A 20,673-nucleotide genomic window follows, 5' to 3' on the forward strand; every position below is an offset into this window, starting at 1 on the left:
CATTATCAAAACACATTCCTCCTCCCTTTGTGCTTCAATCCTTCCTCTCAACCTCAACATGCTCAATTGCACCTTTCCCAGTAGCAGCTTCAGCTGCTAGTGGATCCGATAGAGCATGAGGCACGAGCTGATCGCCAAACAACTCATCCATCTGCTCAAGCGTCTTGCCCTTTGTCTCTGGATAAAACAATATATAACAAAGCGTCGCAATGACGCCAAAGATGAAGAAAACGTAGAAGTACTTGAATCCAATATTCGTGAGCGCAGTTGGAGAGATCTGAGCAAACACCAAGTTGAGGGTCCAATTCGTGAAAGTCGACAGCGAGTTGCCCTTTGCCCGAATATCGACAGGGAAAATCTCAGCTGGATAAACCCAGGATATGATTCCCGTTGGGGTGTAAAAGAAACTGAAGACAAAGTTCATGGCGACCATTGCGCGAAGTTGATTCTTAGATGCACTCTCCAAGTGTTGAGATAGGGCGGCGTTGACGACGAGAGCTAAAGCACAGCCAGCAGCGCTGATAATGAGAGGCTTCACACGACCTACACGATCCAGGAGCCAAAGGCCGATGGTGCAATAAACAATTGACAAGGCTCCACTGATTCCAATAATCATTAATGATTCCTGGGTGTCAATTCCGAGAGTCTCGTAGATGCGAGGTCCGTAGTAGTTGATCACATTGATACCAGAGAGAGGGCCAAACGCCTGAACTCCACATCCGAGAAACAGACGACGGCGCCAAGATGCTTTCTTGAAGATCGATGACCAGGTGATTTTGTTGGCACTTCGATCCGCCTGGATGACATCGCGGATTTCTCGGAACTCGAGCTCAACGAATTCGCTGTTGCTTCCCGTCGCATCGTCATGGAGAGCATGAAGAGTAGCCAGAGCTTCTTCGTGACGGTCTTGCTCCATCAACCATCTGGGAGACTCATGAAGGAACCAGATTCCGCCAAGGAGGATCAGTGCTGGGACGCATTGGAAAGCAAGTGGGAATCTCCCTGGTGCTTGTTAGCCGGGTCTCAGGTGTGAAGAGGGAGAACTCTTACACTGAAGATCGGTATTCGAGAAAGAGCAACCATATCCAAGCCATTGTGCAACAAAGAATCCCCAACTCAGCATCCACTGCAGCAGACCGGATAATACACCGCGATGTTGTGCCTCTGCAATTTCTCCCGCATACATCGGAACAGTTGACGAGAGGATTCCCACTGCAACACCAGCGATGAATCGACCAATTATAAGCATAACCATATTGACAGCACCGGCTTGTAGAGCACATCCAAAAGCAGCAATCAAAGCACCCAGTGCGATGGATTTCTTTCTCCCCAGTTTATCCGCGACGAAAAAGTTGATCATGGTGCCGAGAATTGCACCTCCTTGAAAGGAGGATACGACCCCTCCTTGGACATCGTCGCTTGGTTTGTTGAAATAGTCGACGAAGCGAGGTTGTGCGAGGGTTGATGTGATAATACCAGAATCGTAGCCAAAGAGGAAACCTATTGGTTCTTTAGCAATTGACAATTGGGACGAGAGCAATTGGAATATTTACAGACCTCCGATAGCCAAGAAGACAGCGGAACCGACAGTGGCAGCTTTACCCATGATGAAATTCTGTCCCGAAATGAGCTGAAGAAGTTACAATTCTTGTGATTTCAATGGTTGATGAATATCCCGCAATGGATGAACAGAATAATACCCCGGAGTCTGGAGATATCAAAAGCTGGGGAAGATCAACACTTTTATGCTCCAAGCTACAACCATTGATCATCCCCCGTGCCAAAATCCTCACCCGACCCCAGGTTCGGTACCCTTCATTCGGGTTGAACTCCATTGCATCTCGGCATAATAAACCACGAGGATATGATGAATGTGAAAGTCGAGAGCTGAGCCGAAAAGCATCTGGTGGCAAATCAGAGCGGCGAAGTATTGTTCTCATTGGTCCCATCACCGCCTCTAGTCGTCCCCCCTCTTTTCATCCCTCCCTCGCCTCCCTCCACGCTTTAGATCAACACTCATAAATTGCTTAGCGAGCTTAGTTCATGACGTCCACCTTCGCTTCGCATTATCGTCCACTACCGAGACTACGATCGGATGCTTGTCTGGAAGTAAGTCAATATTCTAGCAGGTTAGCAGTCAAGACAGTTCTGCGGGTAGGACCGATTTTAGTCATCCTAGCTCGAGGGCCGGTATGACTGCTCGCCATCGTTTCTCCCTTTAGATTTTGCACTGAACCAACGTGGCTTCGGGATTTATCAGAGTGCACGACTATGAATCGGGTCTACTCCTGGTTACAGATACACACCAACTTAGGATCAATTTGACCTCGTGGGCTTGATGAAAGTGCATAGAAAGTCAGCATTGTTTCATGAAGATCACAAGATGAAAATCTAGCTGTATCGTTCCTGGGGACAATGTGTCACAACCGATCGATAATTTAACATATGTACTCACTCCGTCATCAAATTCCCCCGTATTTCAATTACTTACTTCGTGGTGGTATTGAACTTCAAAGGATGTCAAGGGAGGCCAAACTGTTTTCCACCTTCACCTCTCTTTGCCATTTCCGATTTGTCATCAAAAGAAAAAAAAAGCAGCAGCCAAGAAGCAGCAAATTTCGATGGAAGGGAAGACCTGTTGTCGATCTGGTTGCTAGCATCAACGACGAATCTCGGAATCCTAGGCCGTCCCCATATAGAAACACCATCCAGCAAAACGAAAGGAAAGTGAGATGTGTGATTATGTGCGTGTGAAAAATCGAGTCGAAAGGGATATGTAGTCGACGGAGGGAGATCCTAAATCATCCAATCAGGACGTACGCAAGGCAAGGTACTCAATAGCCCTCTCCAACTTGGCTTATCATCTTGAAGATTTACTAACTTTCCAAAGCTTACAAGCCACAACCTCGCCAATCATACATTCTGCCTTTTGCCGTCTGCCGTCTGCTGTCTGCTGTCTGCAACCCATTATCCAGATATATTTTCCAACACAAAGAAGTTCTCTCCCCACACTTGAGCCAGCCCAAGCCAACTCAAGCCAGACCAGCCCCCAGTCAAAAATACCTACCTTACAACTTCCTCGGCACCGCCGCATCCGCCCCGGGATCCACCGTCCTAAGCGCCAACCGACTCTGCCTCTCACTCCTCTGCTCCTCCGTCTCGCCCGCCATATCCAGGGCACTCTCACACTTCTCCCCCTCCTTCACCAGCCCGGCCTTCTTCAAGTCATGCCTCCGTTTCTTCTCCACCTTCTTGATCCCCTCAGCCGTCATCTCCTGCCTAATCATCTTCTCCCTGACATCCTTCTTCCGCGTCTTGTGATCCCCGACCGTGATGAGGATCCCCGCTGTGATGTTGACGGTGATGCTGCAGCAGAGGATGACGGTCGTGAGTGCGAAGGGCCGCACGTGGTAGGATATCGCCCAGGTACATGTCCCGAGGGCGATTTGGAGGAGGGAGTGGCAGTCTAGGAGGACGACGATGGCGACGAGGAGGCGGAGCGGGAATGCATAATGCGTAGCTGTCTCGTGGGGTTTATAGAAACTGTGACTCCTCGCGAACTTCTTCTGATGATGTTGTAACTTCTTGACTTGTTCAGGGGACAGGACAGAGAATTCCTGTTTCTCGATATCGGTTACCTCCGAGGGTTGGACGGCGGGGAGGTCGCTGTTGTTGGCGAGTTTGGGGAGGGATTTCTCCCGACGTAGGCGCCACGTTAGGTGGTGGTAGTGGGCGATGAAACACATGTGGTAGGTGTCGATGCAGCGGAAGGGGGCGAGGCCGTCGCCCATGACGGCGAAGAGGGCGACGAGGACGTTGTCAATGATGTTGACGAGATAATCTTCGCGAGAGCCACCGACGTTGATCCATCCTGGTTGTGTGAGTAGGTATTCATATCAGACAAAGAAAGTACTTACCGATGAGGAAAAGAACCCAAGCAAGACCAAAAGCAGTGATCGATACAGCGTAAAACGTGACGAAAAATCCGAGGGCTGCAGATGTTAGGGCTGAAGTGAGACAAGAGTTCGAAGGCCTTACGTTTCGAAACATATTGCTTAAATCCCTTCATACTCCTCTTGAATTTCGACCTTCGAGAATGTAGCATGTGCCGGACATGATCATTAAGTTCCAATTTCTCCTCCTCACTCCAATTAGGTATCCGCACTCCATGCGGTAAGACGGCATAGTATCTAACATTAACATGCGACGAGATGGTGTTTAGCGTTGCCCCTGTATTCACACGCTGGGCTGGTGGTCGTTCGTCGTCTTTCGGAGGTACGTCTGGTGCTGTGTCATCGTCACTTCCTGATGTACTGCTCTCGGGAACTTGTGTAGGCCGTTTCGTTAGGTTGTATGTTGGCCGTCGATTGAGGTATTTACCAAGATCAGGAACAAAGAGGGAGTTCTGGACGTTGGTGAGGGTTTGGAGGGTTGATATTTCGGGGTCTGACAGTTATTAGCTTCTGCTCCTCCATGTATCCAAGAAAACCTACCAACAAGATCCAACAAATCCACCAGATCCTCCTCGTACTCGCTCTCCTTCTGCCCCTCAGTCTGTATTTCCTTCCCCTTCTCCTTATCCGTCCCAATATTCGTCCTCGCCCTCCTCAACGTCCTCCATCTCGAAGTCGGTTCTGGTGTTGGTGTTGCTGCTCGGTCCGGCTCTGGCTGTGACGGAGCATGATCCGTCCGATCAACCTGTTCCATAATCGGCGGGAACTGCTCAGTTGCCCTCCCCGTCGTCGGCGAAACATTCTCCTCCTGAACTTCTGGCATATAACTATCTCTCGTTCCAAACAGTCTGGGAACACCTCCAATTCCCCTCTGCGGATCACTTGCGCTGCGATTCCTCCTCGCTGAACCCGACCCCAACGCAGACGGCGACGACGACGAGCTTTCTCCGCCATGTTCGCTGGCCTGTGTGCCTGGTGTCGCTGGTGGGGCATTTGAGAGCCGTCTGATGCGAATGCTGGGTCTGCGCGTATAGTCCCTTTCTCTCTCTGGCGTATTCGGGGCTTCGAGTTCTGCTAGAGGTGTTTGTAGAATGCCGGATCGCTGTGATCTCTGCGAGCGCGTAGAATTCGACCGCTGCCTCCCCGTGACGGCATCTTGGAAGTAGGGCGACGATTCCGGGACGAGGAGGTTATTAGGATTAATGGGATTGGGGGTGTCGTTGTGTTCGGCCATGCCTGCGGACCTGGCTGTTGATGTAGGTGGGTGGGTATCTCTGGTTTGTGGAATTCCGCTTTGTTACTGCTGGCGGATGTGATGAGTGTTGTGCAGATATTCTGCAGCCCACGTAAGGCAAAGGGACAGAATGAAAGACTAAGTATGAGTGAGTGCCGGGCGCTGTGTTGTTTGTATTGTTTTTGCCGTCGAGATCTGCTCTCTTGCTTGCTCTGTTCTCTGGTCCAGCTATCTCTTCCCTGCGGATAATGGGCGGGTCGCGCTCGTTATTTTGCAGGGCCAGATTTGTACGTCATCCGCTGCTTTAAGGTTGGAAGCCAGTGCCTGCAGCGTGCGCTGGGCTTTGCTGACAGTGCTGTTGTGATGAGCAATCGCTGAAGCGGCGTGCGAGATAAGATGCGCTGCAGGGTCAATCGGGTATCAAGATTCGAGTGTTGGAGCAAAGAACCGGTATGGAAATTAACAGGTTTCTTTCTTCACCTCGTGAGTTTGGAGAATGACTGGATGAAGCCTGTCTGAATCTATCAGCCCAGCAATCTAAGTTCAACTTCTGCTTCAGTTTTATCTGATCAAACAGCCTTTCTGTTAGTCCTAGTCCTCCACCTCCACTCAAGCTCTGCCATGCAATGCAATGCAATTGGACACGATGCATCGATTTGCATGGGCAAAGCTTATTAATCCCCGCCCCTTTAAGGATGTTGAACACTTCCTCTACCCTAGACCCGGCTGAGCCGGGTAATCCGGCAGCTCGGCTGGGCGCGCTGGCTTTGTTGATGTCTTAAAAAGGAAAATCTTCATTGCCACTCAGGCGAATCTGACGAGGGATCAGAAGCTCAACGCCGAGAACGTGACAAATGATGATATTTCCATTCCACCTTGTTTGCTCGACCACATGTCAGATTTGTTTCTGCTGACTTTGGACTTACCGTCAGTCTTCTAATGCCGGCTTTCGAACGGCAGTCATTTTTTAGGGTCCGGTTCCTTGAAATGTCAAGCATTCCCAGCATGGCGACCTTCATCATAACCAGATGCTTTCCTCACTCCTGCTGCCTCAACTTCTTTTCCTGTTTTATCTCCACGACCGCGACATCAGTCTTGCTTCACCTTACTAAGCCCCAAAACTCTCGAATGAAGCTGCTTTAAAGGAGAATTGAGTTCGTCTGAAGGCGGGGTGAGGTCTTCGCTTTCCACGAAGGCCCGAACCCCGCTCGTGACCATGAGCAGAAGTATCTCTTACACCGACAAATCCTACGTACTTCAGTTCGTTTTGTCGCCACATACCTCAATTAGTAGATATGTATGCAGTTGTAGGATCTTATGAGGATACGTAAGTTTGCGCCGCTTTGAGCTGTTTCTTACCTTCTAACAATTCCACAGGCAGACCAGCGGCCGTGGGATTAAGTGAAGGTAGCCAGCCATCAACGAGGCGATTGATTGCCATATAAGTACTCAATCCTCATCCTTCGAGCTCGGATTCAATTCTTTCCATGTTTCGATGTTCCCTCGACAGGAGCATTGGCCAAGTATATCGAGACGCCGCCAATGTTACAGAGTCCCTGGGCAGTGGACAAAATATCAACGCTCGCTTAGGGAAAGCTTCCGTGCACGCACTGATACGCGTACCTTTGCGCAAAGTCCTGTAACTGCCAAATATCTTGGGCGCTACGACTCAGCCTCAGCAGAGAAGTTTATGCCCGTGAGCATCAATACCAAGCTCTGGGAAAAGCTTGGAAGGGGTTAAAATGAGGCGAGTTCGTCTTATTTTCCATCTCTAGTTTCCGCTGCCAGGCTCGGGACTGGATGGTTACTTCGTGGAGGTGGAGAGTCTATCGGGAACAACAACTCCCACCACCTACCAAGCCTTGGGATTGAGTACCAAGCATTCTGGCAGCTGCCGTCCGGTGTTGATTTGAGGTGAGGTGATATAAAGGTAGGCGTGAGGAACGAATAGACTTTGCTTGATCCAGCTGAGCTATACTGTTGAGCAGTCGTTTCCACCGTCCTTCACTTCACAAACAAACATTCGTTCTTTCACTTCACTTCTGTTTCCAGCATCTTATCGCGTACACTGTTACTTCGATCCTCTCATTCTCTACCAACATTCATATAATCCACATTCATAATGAAGCCATCAACAACACTCCCAACAATCGCTAGCCTGGCGCTCAGCACCCTCCTCATCACCTCCTCCTCCTCAGCAGCCCCCCTAAACATCGACACCAACAGCAACAACGGCGGCGCCCTCGCCCTAACCCTCAACATCAACCTCGGCCAAGACCCCCTCGGAGCCAACGCCATCGGCAACCCCAACCAACTCTTCACCTTCTCCTCGACACAATTCATCTCCGCCCTGCCTGAAGCCGTCGTCAACGGCACCGAACCCACAGGCGGCCTCCCCGGCGCCACAGGAACATTCAACTTCGGACTCCACAGCGCCCTCGACATGATCTGCTACAACATCACGCTGAACAACTTCCAAGGGGATTTCTCATCCCCGGCAACAACAGCTACGCATATTCACGAGGCGGCTCTGGGGGCGAGCGGGCCTCCGAGGATCGCGTTCCCGAATCCGGAGGTGGTGGCTGGTGGGGATGGGACGGTGAGGAATAGTGCGGGATGTTTGAAGGGGCCGTTTGTGACGGGTGTGGTGGTTGACGGGAAGGATAGTGGGGAGGGATTTCGTGTTGAGATGATTGAGGCGAATCCGGCGGCGTTTATGGCGGATACGCATTCGAGTTTGGCGTTGGCGGGTGCTGTTAGGGGGCAGTTGGCTTGAGGAGATGGGAAGACGGAGTAGATTTGGATGTGGATGAGGGTCGGATGAAATGAACTAGATGGATTGATAGATTCTATTTACCAAAAATGTATAATTTGAATGGCTTGATGCTACAACGTCTATCCTTGTCTAATAGACGCACCCCATATATAGTCTTTTCCATCATCTATAACACTCTTTGCTTGCACAAGTCTCATAGCTTCTGCAAAGCTTCAATGACCTCCGCCGTCGACGCCGTGCCGCCAAAATATCGCAAGGCGTGCAAAGCAGCCAAATGATCCGCCTCATTAAACGTCCCAGTCGCATCACCAACAGTCGTAACCCCAAAATCCATCTGATACCCCTCCCTCGCCGTCGACTCCACACAAACATCCGTCCCCACCCCCACCAAAACCAAATGATCGACCCCCCTCTCCCTCAGCACACTTTCCAGCCCCGTCCGAAAGAACCCCGAATTCCTCGTCTTGTCAACAACATTCTCGTCAGGTTCGGGTTTCAGTTCATCGAGAATATCAGCGTCCCAAGACCCTCGGATTAGACCTTGAAGTCGTTCTATACTGTACCCTCTGTCGCAGGCGCGGCGGTCAGAGTAGTCGGCGTTGTAGCCTGTCCGGAGGAAGAAGACCGGGAATTTGGCGGTGCGGAAGGCGAGGCGGAGGGAGTTGATGGGTGGGATGATGGCTGTTGGTGGGCTTTGCATGGCTAATTTTGAGAAGCTGCCTTGGTTGTGGCAAAAGGCGTTTTGCATATCGATTATCAGAAGTGCTGGAGTGGAATCGAGTTGGACCATTTTATATTAGGAAATGGCTGCTTTGATTTATGTCTATTGTGGTTTCCGGTTCGGTGTTGAGGGCTCTTGCAAGAGGAAGGAAGTTGAAACTCGGATTTGAATCTGCTTGGTAGGTATGGAGAACGTGAAGGAGCTGAATAGAATATAACCACCTCATATTCTTCTTGTTTGGACTTGACTTGGGCATTGTTGCCTAGATTACCTAATTGGGCTAGCTCAGATAGAGGTGACGAGGGTGTGTAATAAACCGAAATTTGAACCTACCTAGCTAGCTGCATAAATAATTCGATACAAATGCAATACCACTACTTCATACCTATTGCGATAGGAGTTCCTGTGGCATCAACACCATTTTCCTTACTAGCGTCGAACAGCTCACCAAGCCTGGCCTAATGTCATACACATGATCGGAGCGGGATGTGGCTACCTAGGTAGGATGAGAGACAGAACATCTGCTACTCTTCCCCAAAACTTAAAATTCATCTACAGATCCATACTTACCAAACCATCCTCAATACCCAAATCAGTCCCAGTCCATCCCATCCTAATCCCTTCGCTAACCCAAAACAAGGCTTTGCACCCACCCAATCCGCGCCCTTCCTCTCTCGCTAAACTTCCGGCCCAACCAATGCCCTGACCAATCATCATTTGAGTAAGTGTTATTCAGCACATTGCAGCATCTTTGTCATCTACCTGGTTGGGCAATTGAGTGATTGAAAACGCTTGGTCAACAACCTAGCGAGAGGACAAGGCTGGAGCCTTACTCACTTTACTTACTTAATACTTATCGCGTCATAGCTTCTTCGTTTGTGGTTTCTCTGTTGAATTATTATTTTACTCCTTCATACTTAAAAGTTCATGAACAGATTGTTGAGTCTACAAGCACATTTTCAACTAGACGAAAACAAGGACTACAAAAATATCACAAGGATTTTTTCATCGGATAAAAGAGCTCCGACGATCAGGATGTCAACAATGAAAGCCCTTCTTCTCAGCCGTCCCGATGCCTCAAAACCACCAGTTCTTACGCTGGGAGAGGTTCCTAGACCTGAGCCACAAGAGGGAGAACTATTGATTCAAGTTCATGCCTCTGCTATCCAGTAAGTACAGGATATTTATTTATCATCTTATATCTCCCTACTTTGAAAATCAAAAATCAAAAATCATATCACTTCACATCTCATCCTTTTCGCCTGTCCTATCTGTTCTTCTTCCACCACATACATGTCCAATTTCCAATTTCCAACTCCCCAACCCCCCAAGTCCACCACAGCTAGGTAACTAACCCTCCTCCAGCCCCTCCGACCTCCTCAACTCCACCGGCTCCTTCCCACTCCTCAGCATCCCCCCAGGCGGGAACCGTATCCCCGGCCGCGACTTCTCCGGCACAGTAATCTCACCCTCTTCTCACCCACTCTACAACAAACCAGTGTTCGGCACCTCCGGCAACACACAAGGCTTCACCGTCTCCGGCGCGCACGCCGAGTTTCTTTCCGTACCCGAGAACGCCGTGGTTGAGAAACCGGAGAGCTTGTCCTGGGTGCAGGCTGCTACTGTGGGAGTGCCGTTTAGTACTGCGGGATTGGTGTTGAGACGAGTTGGGTTGGGGGAGGTGAAGGATGGGAAGGGAGGGAAAGAGAAGGAGGAGAGGGAGACGGTGTTGGTGCTTGGAGCGAATGGTGCGGTTGGAGCGGCGGTTGTGCAGCTTGCGAGGGCGAGGGGTGCGAGAGTCCTGGAAGGAGTGAGGAGTGATAAGGGGGATGTGAATACAGCTTCCGATCCCTCACTCTCTACTCTCGATACTCTAACCAACGGGAAAGGCGTCGATATCGTGATCGATACCGTCGGTAGTCCGGCGCTCACTTCAGCTGCAGTGAGTAAGCTCGCTCTGAGAGGGAGAGTGGTGTTCATTGCTGCGCCCAGGGGAGGAGGAGCGGATAGTGTTCTTGGGGTGAAGATGACGGGTTTCTATAGGAAGGAAGCGAGTTTGTTTGGGGTTAATAGTTTGTTGTATGGGGTTGGGGAGATGGCGGGGTTGTTGGGGGAGATGAGGGGGTTATTTGAGAGGGGGGTATTGAAGGGTACGGCGGAGGGGAGTTGGAATGAGGTGCCGTTGGAGAATGGGGTTGAGGCGTATAAGTTGGCCGGGGAGAGGGGGAAGGGGAAGTTTGTGTTGGTTATGCAGTAGTGGGTGACTGCGAGTTAAGGGATGGATCTGAATCTGCATTTACACTATTTACTGGGTATTGACATTGAAGTTGCATAGAACAAAAAAAAGCGATAATGACTTAGAGTCTTGCTTGTTTCCTGGTGCCCTCATCTCCTCGGCTGGCACTTGCAAGTGACGAGATGTAAACACTGAAAGTTCTAACATTCGGAAGTTACAGTTATAAGTGCTTTCCATATTTTGCAGGGCCGTAGAGCTTATACTATCAATGCCTAAATAATTAAAGTATTTCGACAATTTTCTCACGTCGTTTCCATTCAAAATACTTTCCTTTCTTGGTTTCGTACCTCGCCTGTGTGGCGCTGTTTATTTTGATTCTTTTCGTTCATAAATCTGACATCTAAAACTATGTATGCTAAGACTCAGCTCATACTCTCCACACCAGATTTAGAAAGGACGCTTCTCCTCAGTATCTAGCATTCCTGCTAATTCATAATCTGAAAGGAAGTCAGGCACCTGCACGTGACATTATAAGTCAAGTAGTGCAAAGCCTTCAAGAGGATTTTTCTTTTCTTTCCAAGGCTTCATCACTTAGAGGATGTATTACCGAGTTCTTGTATGTCGTGGCTTTCGAATTTCCCAGATTCGCGTCGAAACATCACATGCCCTCCTTATCGTCTATTCCATTCTCGGGTCGGCTTCTCTCAGCTTTCGTATCCAGGAGCGCATCTCACACCTACAATCTCCTTCCCCATTTAGACACCCAAGCAATCGTAATCGGACTTCCGGCCAATGCCCAAAGCAATGATTATTCGTCCTTCTCCAAATCTACCAGAAACCAAAATTTCGGAATTGCTGTCAAGGTCGGAACATATCAAAGTCCGATCACCTCTCAACCCAGCCCCTCCAATTGGCTCGCTCTCGGCTCCCCGATTCAAATCGCCTCGGTTGGCGTCAGTCCGGGAGCCGTCACGAGCCGTGGGATGAAGAGCTACCCCACACTTGCGCCCGCATGTATCGCTGTCTGTATCTGGAGAACGTAAACGAGCTGTGCTGTGCCTCGAGGAGGGGTGAGCGTCATAAGGGACTTGGTGCCATTTAATTTATTTTTCTTTGGGTTTCTTCTTCCTCTGGATATCTTATCATCCTCTTGCGCCTGTCCCGTACTTGATTGAGATTGATGATTGATACGACTCTGCGACCCACGGATCTTTGTTTTGGGAGTCAACACCGGGAGCTTCGAGTTGAGCCCAATACTTGCACCTTGCACACAAGGGAATCTTGCGACTTCCCGGCATCATAGATATTACTGTACTGTACGATACCGGTAGATGAGATAGACACGACCATAATCCGCTCAAACATCACCCTGGTCAGCTTCATACCTTCATCACGATATCACGAGTCACGATATCCAGCTTCACCAAATCTCACCCCCAAGACACAACCACCTACCCAATCCTCAAAATGCCAATCCACTCCCGCTGGACCCTCCCCATTCCAACCACCTCCCTCCCTAAATTCCTCTTCACTTCACCCACACACTCCCTCCCCAATGGCTCCAAACCAGCCTTCATATCCGCCGACTCACCCTCCGTCCATCTAACCCACGACACCTTCCGGCTCCTCTCCCAACGCCTCGCCGCCGGCCTCATCAAAGCCGGTCTTCAACCCGGCGACCGTGTACTGCTCTTCTCCGGCAACAACATCTTCTTTCCCGTAGTCTTCATGGGCATTTTAATGGCTGGCGGAGTATTCACCGGTGCGAACCCGGGGTATGTGGCGCGCGAGTTGGCGTATCAGTTGAAGGATAGTGAGTCAAGGTTTTTGGTTTGTGCGGATGCGGCGTTGGAGTTGGGGGTGGAGGCTGCGGAGAGTATTGGGTTCGGGAGGGAGAGGGTGTTTGTTTTTGACGATTTGTTGCTTGATGGTGGTGGTGGTGGGGGGAAGGATAGGTTGGGGGTGAGGAATTGGAAAGTTTTGGTGGAGAGTGAGGAGGTGGGCAGAAAGTTCAAATGGGTGGATCCGAAGGATCCCAAAGAGGATGTTTGTTGTTTGAATTATAGCTCGGGGACGACGGGGGTACCGAAGGTGAGTTGTGGTTGTGCCTGTTGCTGTATTGAGCTTGGCTTGGAGTTCCAAATTAGGAACCGTGGCAGCGAAAGGAAAACAGAGGAGACGATAAAATATACCTACTGACTGACCTATCTGCAGGGCGTGATGATAACGCACTACAACTACATCTCCAACGCCATCCAGTACAATCACCTCCCAAGTCTACATCCAGACTACGAGGAGCGAACGAAGCAGGCGTATGTCCATCTAAGCTCCTCCCTTCCCAGACAACCTCGCTAATCAATTTCAGGAATTGGCTCTGCTTCCTCCCCATGTACCACGCCATGGCACAAACCATCTTCATCACATGCGGACCTAAGCGTGGTATTCCAGTGTACATGATGAAAAAGTTCGATTTCGTACAGATGCTCGAGTCGGTCCAGAAGTTCAAGATCTCGAATTTGATCATGGTTCCTCCGATTGTTGTTGTGAGTACCTCCTTTGTGTCTCTCTAGCTCACAGGAGCTGGACAGAGATTGCTATGCGGAAAGCCAGAAAACGGAACGAGAAAAGGGCTGACGAAAACACACACAGGCTCTCGCCAAATCCCCTCTAACGAAGAAATACGACCTCAGCAGTGTAAGAGACATCGGATCTGGAGCCGCACCACTAGGCGGCGACGTGATTCGAGAAGCTGAAGCACTCTGGCCCTCTGGAGATAGGAAATTGAAGGCAAGTTCCCATGTCCTCCTCTGAATTCTCGCACGTTCCAAATTTCGAGAAAACGTATGAAAAAGGGAACCTTCTAACAATCAACAGCAAGGATGGGGTATGACAGAAGCAACTTGCTCCCTCCTAGGCTGGGATCCAACCCTCGAAGCGCATCCATCCTCGGTCGGCGAACTAAACGCGAATTGTTCCGCCAAAATCATGTCTGTAGATTCGAGACCGTACAAAGAAGTCCCTCATGGTGAGAGAGGTGAGATTTGGGTGCAAGGTCCAAAGTACGTCGACTTCCAACCCTTTCACTTTCTCGTTCATTTCCTTCCAAATGCCCAAAGGAAGGATTTTCCCCCCAATTGCAACCTTGATACGGATGAAAGCTGACCACCATCCTCCCCCAGCATCATGAAAGGCTACTGGCGCAACCCCCGCGCCACCTCCGAAATCTTCGTCGACGACCCCTCCACCGGCCGCTGGATGCGCACCGGCGACATCGCCTACGTCGACACCTCCGGGCGCTTCTTCATCGTCGACCGCATGAAGGAGCTCATCAAAGTCAAAGGCAACCAAGTCGCCCCCGCTGAACTAGAAGGCATCCTTCTTGAACATCCGAGTCTGGCGGATGCGTGTGTAGTTGGGGTTACGATTGGGGGTGAGGAGTTCCCGAGGGCGTATGTGGTGAGGAAGGAGGGTGAGGGTGGGCTTAAAGAGGAGGAGGTGAAAGAGTGGTTGGCGAAGAGGGTTAGTAGGACGAAGAGGTTGGAGGGTGGTGTGGTGTTTGTGGATGCTGTGCCGAAGAATCCTGTGAGTTTGGCCCTTGGATTTGTCTTGGTACCTTGTCCCGTTTGGAGTTCTTTACTGACCAAATCCAGTCCGGCAAGATTCTCCGTAAAGTCCTCCGTGAACGAGCAAAGGAAGAGGTTGGCGATAAAGAGGTGAAAGCGAAACTCTAGACAGATCACATTGCATCACATCGCATAGTTGTATAGCACAACGATAGGACACATATACATCACACGGCATTTTAACACGTACATGGAATACAACACAACACATCATGAAATTACCCCAGCACAGAACCTAACCCGGAAACTCCCACATGTGACACAAGCAGCCAAGACATGGGACTAGGTCCTAATTTACCTACCTAGGTAGAACTGGTTCGCAGTATCCTGCAAGGTACCACCCCTCCGTACCTGTCATCCGATCTTCCCAGCTCAAATCAAAGATCCATCTTCCGTGTCGCCCGAACTTTCCGGGCGAAGTAAAGTATGTCCTGACCCAGGTAGGTATTCTAAATATGATAATTACATCACATGCATGTGAAGACTCCGAAATTGTATTGAGAGAATATACTCTCCAAACCTCCATCAGTACCTCTGCAGTGATTCTCACCAGGTGGAGGAGATTTCTTTCCAACGCTGTACGTACTTATCACTAAGTCCTCCGTTTAGTAGGGTTTAAGTCAAACAGACGCTACCAACGAGAAGGTAGAAAGCACTCACTCACTAACTGTCCAGTACATTATATGCAGTAACCATCTCCTCTTCCTCTTCTTTAAAATCAAGAACCACACAATTCAAAAAACCCCTCCAACCAAATCCAGCCCACGAATCGGAACAGCAGGACCAACACCTTACCTTACTGTAAGATCTTAACCTCCCCCAAGCAGCCAAGGTAAACGTCAGCCAGCGTCAGCCCCCTGAACCTGAACCTAAACCTAAACACAAACTCTTGTCTCCCATAACTCCCGCGCATCCGGCATCCGACTACTTACCTACTCACCTGTTTGTCTACCACACACACACACATCAACACAACAAGAAAAAGCCAAGTCCCAAGTTTCCCCCTCCCTCCAAGCGGCCCCTGAAAATCGCTTCCCTTTTTTTTTCCCTTGCTCCACAACAGGCCACAGGCACAACAGGGCAAGAGAGCTACAGGGGGGGTTCGATTGCGTTGCGTATCGTATCGTACCGTATCGGGGCGCAGGATCACAGGGGTGGGGTGGGAGAGTGCGTCATTTTTTCCTACGGCGCATGTAGGGCAGGACAGGGCAGTGCTGAGGGGAGGGGAGGGGAGGGGAGGGGTGGCCGGATACGTGGAGATGGGGATGATTTGTTGATTAAGTGCGAGGATATGAACTTCACGCATCAGGTACCTACCCAACAACTAACTGCACAGCCAGAAAATTTAGGAGGCCCAAGGTAAATTTACAGAGTACAGCAAACGGAAATCGGCTTTCCCAAACCGCCGAGGCATACCAAGGTAAGTAAGGCAAAATACCGCATTCCATGCCCATCCTATCCATTCCCCGCCCAGCCAGCCCAGCCAGCCGTTTGCCTCGCAGCCGGCACGGGCACGAATGCACCAAGCCTCTTAACGTCTTAATAATGTCCCCCCTCAGCCAGGCCAAGCGGTGTCAAAAAGTCTTTACCCAAACGACGCGACTTTGCGCGGCGTAGTTGTAGTTAAGTTAGTGGTGGGAGTGGTAGGGATGACGCGTGTTCTAGGGCGAGTGAGTGAGCGAAGGAAGGGTGAAGGGTGAAGGGTTTGTCTAGTTGCATACGAGATGGTGTGGTGTCGTTGGATACGAGGGGAGCGGAGGGGGTAGGGAAAGGGAAAGGGAAAGGGAAAGGGAAAGGGAAAGGGAAAGGGAAAGGGAAAGGCTATTTTCGTAGTATAGGTGTAGCTAGGTAGTTAAGTAGGTAAGCATGCGGAAGACGGGAATATATGTAGCTTACGCGCCCCAACCAACGTCTTTACAGACGTTTTCCTGTCTGGTTGAGAATGAAATTTGTTGGATTGATTGAATGATTGACTGATTGATTGATATTGTTTGTATCACTCGCTCGTTATTATTGAGACATTCGACCTGTCGTTACATCATTCATTACCTGCCTATCCTCTGATTCATTCACGTCCACGTCCACTCCTACCTATCCTCCCTCGCCTTGCCTCCTCGACCTGCGAACGAACGAACGAGCGACCCTAGCCTCAAATCTCACCCTGCCTCCTCCCAACCATCCAGATACATCTGCAAAACCACTGCACGATCCATCTCCCCATTCCAACAAACTCCAACATCTCCATCTTCATTTCGATACCAACAGATACACAAACATCAACACCCACCCAAAAAAAGAAAAAAAAAAAAAAAACAGCTCCATCGCAACAATGCTCGAAACCCTCCCCATCGTACTCATCTCCCTCTGCGGCGTCATCCTGGTAATCGGCTTCGCGGCTCTCATGAACATCGCGCTGAAGAAGAATAATACCAGGACGATTGCCGTTTGAACAGTTATACAACCTGCGGATTTTCTAATTGCTAGGCGCGACGGCGATTCGGGTTCTACTTGGAACTGGGATTGGGATTGGGAGTTACGGAGAGGTGAACGATGGGCTGATGGAATGGCTGGATGGATGAAGGGATACCGGCAATACATGGAGGAATCGAACTCCCCACGACAAGAATCAAACTCCCACCTCTCTCGATATTCGACCTATCTACCTACCTACGACCCTAAGCAAACTGACCTGCTGACCCTCATCACCGAACGACACGAATACTGCACATATACAACAAATCCCCGATCAATTCCAGGACACGACACGACACGACACGACGCGATGTTGGTGCTGATGATGCTGATGCAAAACACTGGGTGCAGGCAGGCATCCCCAGCCATCCCATCCCATCCCATCCCATGCAGGTGTCCTTACCGACCTTACCGAACCCCACGATGCGAATCTCCCTACCAACGGGTACCCGCTGCCCTGCAGTGTAATGCAATTTCCCAATCTCAGCCACCCCGCAATGGAGATCATGATATATATCCACATCACCTGTGCAATCGAATTCGATGTCGAATTCGATGTCGTCAAATAAAATAATTGAGATTTGATGATTTCGAGAACCCCGCAGTGGTTGATTCTGATGCCGATGTTTTGAGATTCGGCGGTGGGAATACAGGGGAAGGGGAGGAAAACGATTCTACGATCATTGCCTGTGATTCGCGTACCTGAGCAACACAATAAACAACCAAGCCAGGCATTAATTTGACATTCAACCAAGCCCAGATCTCCGCGATACGACGAGCCAAAAGCTTCGATTTCGATCTTTATGAAATCCGGCGGTATCCGAGGGCGAGGGAGAGCAGTCCCTGATCTACAGAGGGGCGCCGCGCGGCGACATCTTTTGGGGTTTTGCGCTGAGCTTGGAAAACTGGAGTTGGATGTCTATCCTTTGGGGTTGGATGGATGGATGTCTCGAATGAATTTGGATATATACATGCCTGTATACATGGCTGGATACTGGAGGTTGGAATACTAAAAAGGCTGGAGATTTGAGGTTGGATAATCATGTGCAATAGGTTGGGAAATATTGAATTTGATAATGTTTATGCAGGTAGAACAGAAATATACACGATTCGATGATTCACGACGTATATCTATACTAGCGCGAGCTGATGGAAACTCCTCCTCGTGGTTTGTACTTGCATCAATGGTTAAATGTTCATTCCCCGCCCACCTACTATGACAATTTCCATTTTCTGTGATAGATTTCTCAGCTGCAAACCAACCCATGATCTGCTTTTGAAATGTATTCTTATTTTCCAGACAGATTCCTTGTCAAAACCATTCATTTCCATTTTCATTTTCCTCGTCCTCGGTACTCGTCGTCCTCTTTCTCAAAATCCCTTCCATAGTACAAAATGATATAGTGCCTGTGCTATCATTTACTTACTTACTTCCCTCTTAACACGCATTTGATCAGAACAGAACATTTCAGACAATACCCAAATAGCGCAGTCTAGGGAATAATAACAGCACTTTATCCCTCCCCCTCCCCCTCCTGTACTTGCCTCTCTAGGGTATCCTCTTTTCAAGCGGCTGCCCTTCAATCAATCCTGCCACTTCTCTCTTGAATTTTTAATAATTCCTCTCTCTCTCTCTCTCTCTCTCTTTATATCCCCTTCCTAATATCACCACCACCCATGCCTCTCTCTCTTCCTCCCTTCCCTTCCCTTCCCGTCCCCCCTCCTAATTCCACTCTCTCTACGCCCCTCCCTCTCCTCTCCTTCCACTCTCTCTAAGCCCTTACCCCCTCTCCTCTCCTCCCCTTACCCCCTCCTCTCCTCTTCCCCCTCTTCCTCCCCTATCCTATCCCCAATTCCCCCCCCCCCCCTACCCCCCCGCACCCCCCTCCACCTCAAAAAATCAACCCCCCAAGCACCCCCAAAACCGGCGCATACCCCCAATGTCCCCACTCCCCCATGCCTACAATCCACCTACAAACAGCACCATCCACAAACGCCACTGCGCTCGCAGCTATCAACAACCCGCCTAGGACTTTCCTGCCTGCTGGATTTCCACTCCCACTCCCTGCTACATTTCCACTGCTACCTCCCGTACCGTTTCCATTCCCTCCCGTACCGTCAGCATAATAAGCAGCTAGGTAAATAGCCACAGCCATGAACACATCTCTTATCCCATAAACGGTCATAAGGGCGGTGATGAGTGTTGTTTCGTGTGTGGAAGCGGGGGTTAAGGGGGATGAAGAGGGGTAGAGTTCAAAAAATGAGAGGCCTGAGAGGGGGCGGAAGATGGCGTTTAGGCCGAAGGAGAGGAGGATTGTGGCGAAGATTTGGGAGAGGAGGAGGAGGGTTTGGGGGGTGGATTGGGTGGTGGAGGGTATTGGTTTGGTTTTGGTTTTGGATTTGGGTGGCATTTTGGGGGGTTCGAGTTGGGTTAGGTGGTGTGGTGTGGTGTGGTGTGGTGTATGGAGATGCGCGGTGTAGTGGTGTAGTGTAGAGGATATGTCGGAGGTGGATGGAATATGAAGTGGTTTGCTGGAGCTGGGATGGCTGTTGGTAGATGTAGGTAGGAAGTGAGAAAACGACACAGGGTGAGGTAGGTATGAATGTGTTCTGAGAAAGGGGAACGTACTTCGACGTGATTTCGATTCTGGGTAGGCAATCTGATTTCCTAGCAGGCAGGACTGTTTGCTTGCTTGTCTCCTTCCAATCTCTTTCCAACCTCTTATTCTTTTCTCAAGACCTAAACTCCTTTCCCTAAAACAGAATCCCAGATTTCCCTGTTGAACTCGACGCGATCACGATATCCTCACACCAAAAGGTAAGTAGGTATCGTCTCCTCAATTTTCAATCGCCGACATAGAAGGACGCATCCATCACCTCTTTAAATACCCCCTCATCAAACTCCCTCGCCAAGACCCCGGACCTTCCTACGCGTTGCGTCGTTCGGAACATAGCGTGAGGTAGTGAGGGAAGCATTTAGTAAAAATCTGCTGTGCCAGACGCCGTTGTACAGCCAAGATTCCTAAATGGAGCTGGGGGAGACGCGATGGGTTAGGTGCGGTGTCAGCTGAGACCGTGTGGAGTGGGCTGGACAGGATGGGAGTTTGGGGGAGTTTGTTGGGCCTCGACTGTGATTTTTGGGCTTGAGATGGGAATTTGAATGTCTTGTAGGGGATGATGTTTATTATTGTTTTGTATTTGTTTGTCAAGGAGAGCATTATTGCATTTGGGATTTGATTATGGGATTGAGAGAGGGGTTCTGATATGGTCGGCGGGGCTGCTTAGGATGCGGGGCAGCTTGGAGCTTGACCTTTTAGTGGCTATTCCCTCAACTTGAAGGCTGCATGGCGGCCTAGTTGAAATGCGACCAGGAATATTCGTTTAACCTATACAGAGAGTTGAACAGAGCTACAGTAGTTGACTCTTTTGTAACCTTGTATTCTATAAGATAAAATTTCATGCTCTCCGGTTTTGACATAAGACACGGTGAAACAAACCGTGGACCAAACAAGCCCATCACCGGCACAAGTGGGAATCAGAAGTGAAGTTGCATAAATGATGTTCTTTCCATCTAATTAGGATTCGCTCAAAAAAATAAAGTAGATTGACTTCACTGGCGATTTAATTGTCACTCTGTGTGAATTCTGTACCTACCTCA

The 20,673-nt window shown here is 49.7% G+C and overlaps 7 protein-coding genes across 7 annotated transcripts; 3 read left to right on the plus strand and 4 right to left on the minus strand.

The window, feature by feature from the left end:
* Window positions 1–34: 34 nt before the first annotated feature.
* ONS95_001401 (uncharacterized protein) lies at window positions 35–1,606 on the minus strand (the record flags this gene model as incomplete). Its single annotated transcript, XM_058494598.1, has 3 exons — window positions 35–1,002; window positions 1,051–1,500; window positions 1,558–1,606. The coding sequence occupies 3 exons, from the start codon at window positions 1,604–1,606 to the stop codon at window positions 35–37; spliced, it is 1,467 nt and encodes a 488-aa protein (XP_058354905.1).
* A 380-nt stretch (window positions 1,607–1,986) lies between these two features.
* On the minus strand, window positions 1,987–5,869 carry ONS95_001402 (uncharacterized protein). The gene is made up of 5 exons (XM_058494599.1): window positions 4,494–5,869; window positions 4,039–4,446; window positions 3,918–3,992; window positions 2,882–3,871; window positions 1,987–2,796 (listed from the first exon to the last, which is right to left on the minus strand). Exons 1-4 carry the CDS (start codon window positions 5,185–5,187, stop codon window positions 3,069–3,071), a joined length of 1,980 nt encoding a protein of 659 aa, XP_058354906.1. The 5' UTR covers window positions 5,188–5,869; the 3' UTR covers window positions 1,987–2,796; window positions 2,882–3,068.
* A 1,440-nt stretch (window positions 5,870–7,309) lies between these two features.
* On the plus strand, window positions 7,310–7,963 carry ONS95_001403 (uncharacterized protein; the record flags this gene model as incomplete). Its single annotated transcript, XM_058494600.1, has 1 exon — window positions 7,310–7,963. The coding sequence occupies one exon, from the start codon at window positions 7,310–7,312 to the stop codon at window positions 7,961–7,963; it is 654 nt and encodes a 217-aa protein (XP_058354907.1).
* Window positions 7,964–8,064: 101 nt separating this feature from the next.
* Window positions 8,065–11,099, plus strand: ONS95_001405 (uncharacterized protein). Its single transcript, XM_058494602.1, has 2 exons — window positions 8,065–9,853; window positions 10,050–11,099. The coding sequence occupies exons 1-2, from the start codon at window positions 9,612–9,614 to the stop codon at window positions 10,939–10,941; spliced, it is 1,134 nt and encodes a 377-aa protein (XP_058354908.1). The 5' UTR covers window positions 8,065–9,611; the 3' UTR covers window positions 10,942–11,099.
* On the minus strand, window positions 8,157–8,753 carry ONS95_001404 (uncharacterized protein; the record flags this gene model as incomplete). The annotated part of the gene is made up of 1 exon (XM_058494601.1): window positions 8,157–8,753. One exon carries the CDS (start codon window positions 8,751–8,753, stop codon window positions 8,157–8,159), a length of 597 nt encoding a protein of 198 aa, XP_058354909.1.
* Window positions 11,100–12,387: 1,288 nt separating the features above from the next.
* Window positions 12,388–14,651, plus strand: ONS95_001406 (uncharacterized protein; the record flags this gene model as incomplete). Its single annotated transcript, XM_058494603.1, has 7 exons — window positions 12,388–13,011; window positions 13,135–13,232; window positions 13,286–13,463; window positions 13,570–13,707; window positions 13,795–13,979; window positions 14,100–14,502; window positions 14,571–14,651. 7 exons carry the CDS (start codon window positions 12,388–12,390, stop codon window positions 14,649–14,651), a joined length of 1,707 nt encoding a protein of 568 aa, XP_058354910.1.
* A 4,256-nt stretch (window positions 14,652–18,907) lies between these two features.
* ONS95_001407 (uncharacterized protein) lies at window positions 18,908–20,246 on the minus strand (the record flags this gene model as incomplete). The annotated part of the gene is made up of 2 exons (XM_058494604.1): window positions 19,645–20,246; window positions 18,908–19,553 (listed from the first exon to the last, which is right to left on the minus strand). Exon 2 carries the CDS (start codon window positions 19,424–19,426, stop codon window positions 18,908–18,910), a length of 519 nt encoding a protein of 172 aa, XP_058354911.1. The 5' UTR covers window positions 19,427–19,553; window positions 19,645–20,246.
* Window positions 20,247–20,673: the final 427 nt, after the last annotated feature.

Source organism: Cadophora gregata (assembly GCF_030347475.1).
Source record: "Cadophora gregata isolate MNR1 chromosome Unknown scaffold_10, whole genome shotgun sequence".
In the NCBI taxonomy this organism is placed as follows: Eukaryota; Fungi; Ascomycota; class Leotiomycetes; order Helotiales; family Ploettnerulaceae; genus Cadophora; species Cadophora gregata.

Coding starts and splice junctions, on each gene's coding strand:
- ONS95_001402 (XM_058494599.1), bottom strand. CDS start 5,187: ATGGCCGAACACAACGACACCCCCAATCCCATTAATCCTAATAACCTC. Junction 3,993..4,038: donor TAAGCAATATGTTTCGAAAC/GTAAGGCCTTCG, acceptor TAACATCTGCAG/CCCTCGGATTTTTCGTCACG. Junction 3,872..3,917: donor TTGGGTTCTTTTCCTCATCG/GTAAGTACTTTC, acceptor TCACACAACCAG/GATGGATCAACGTCGGTGGC.
- ONS95_001405 (XM_058494602.1), top strand. CDS start 9,612: ATGAACAGATTGTTGAGTCTACAAGCACATTTTCAACTAGACGAAAAC. Junction 9,854..10,049: donor GTTCATGCCTCTGCTATCCA/GTAAGTACAGGA, acceptor ACCCTCCTCCAG/CCCCTCCGACCTCCTCAACT.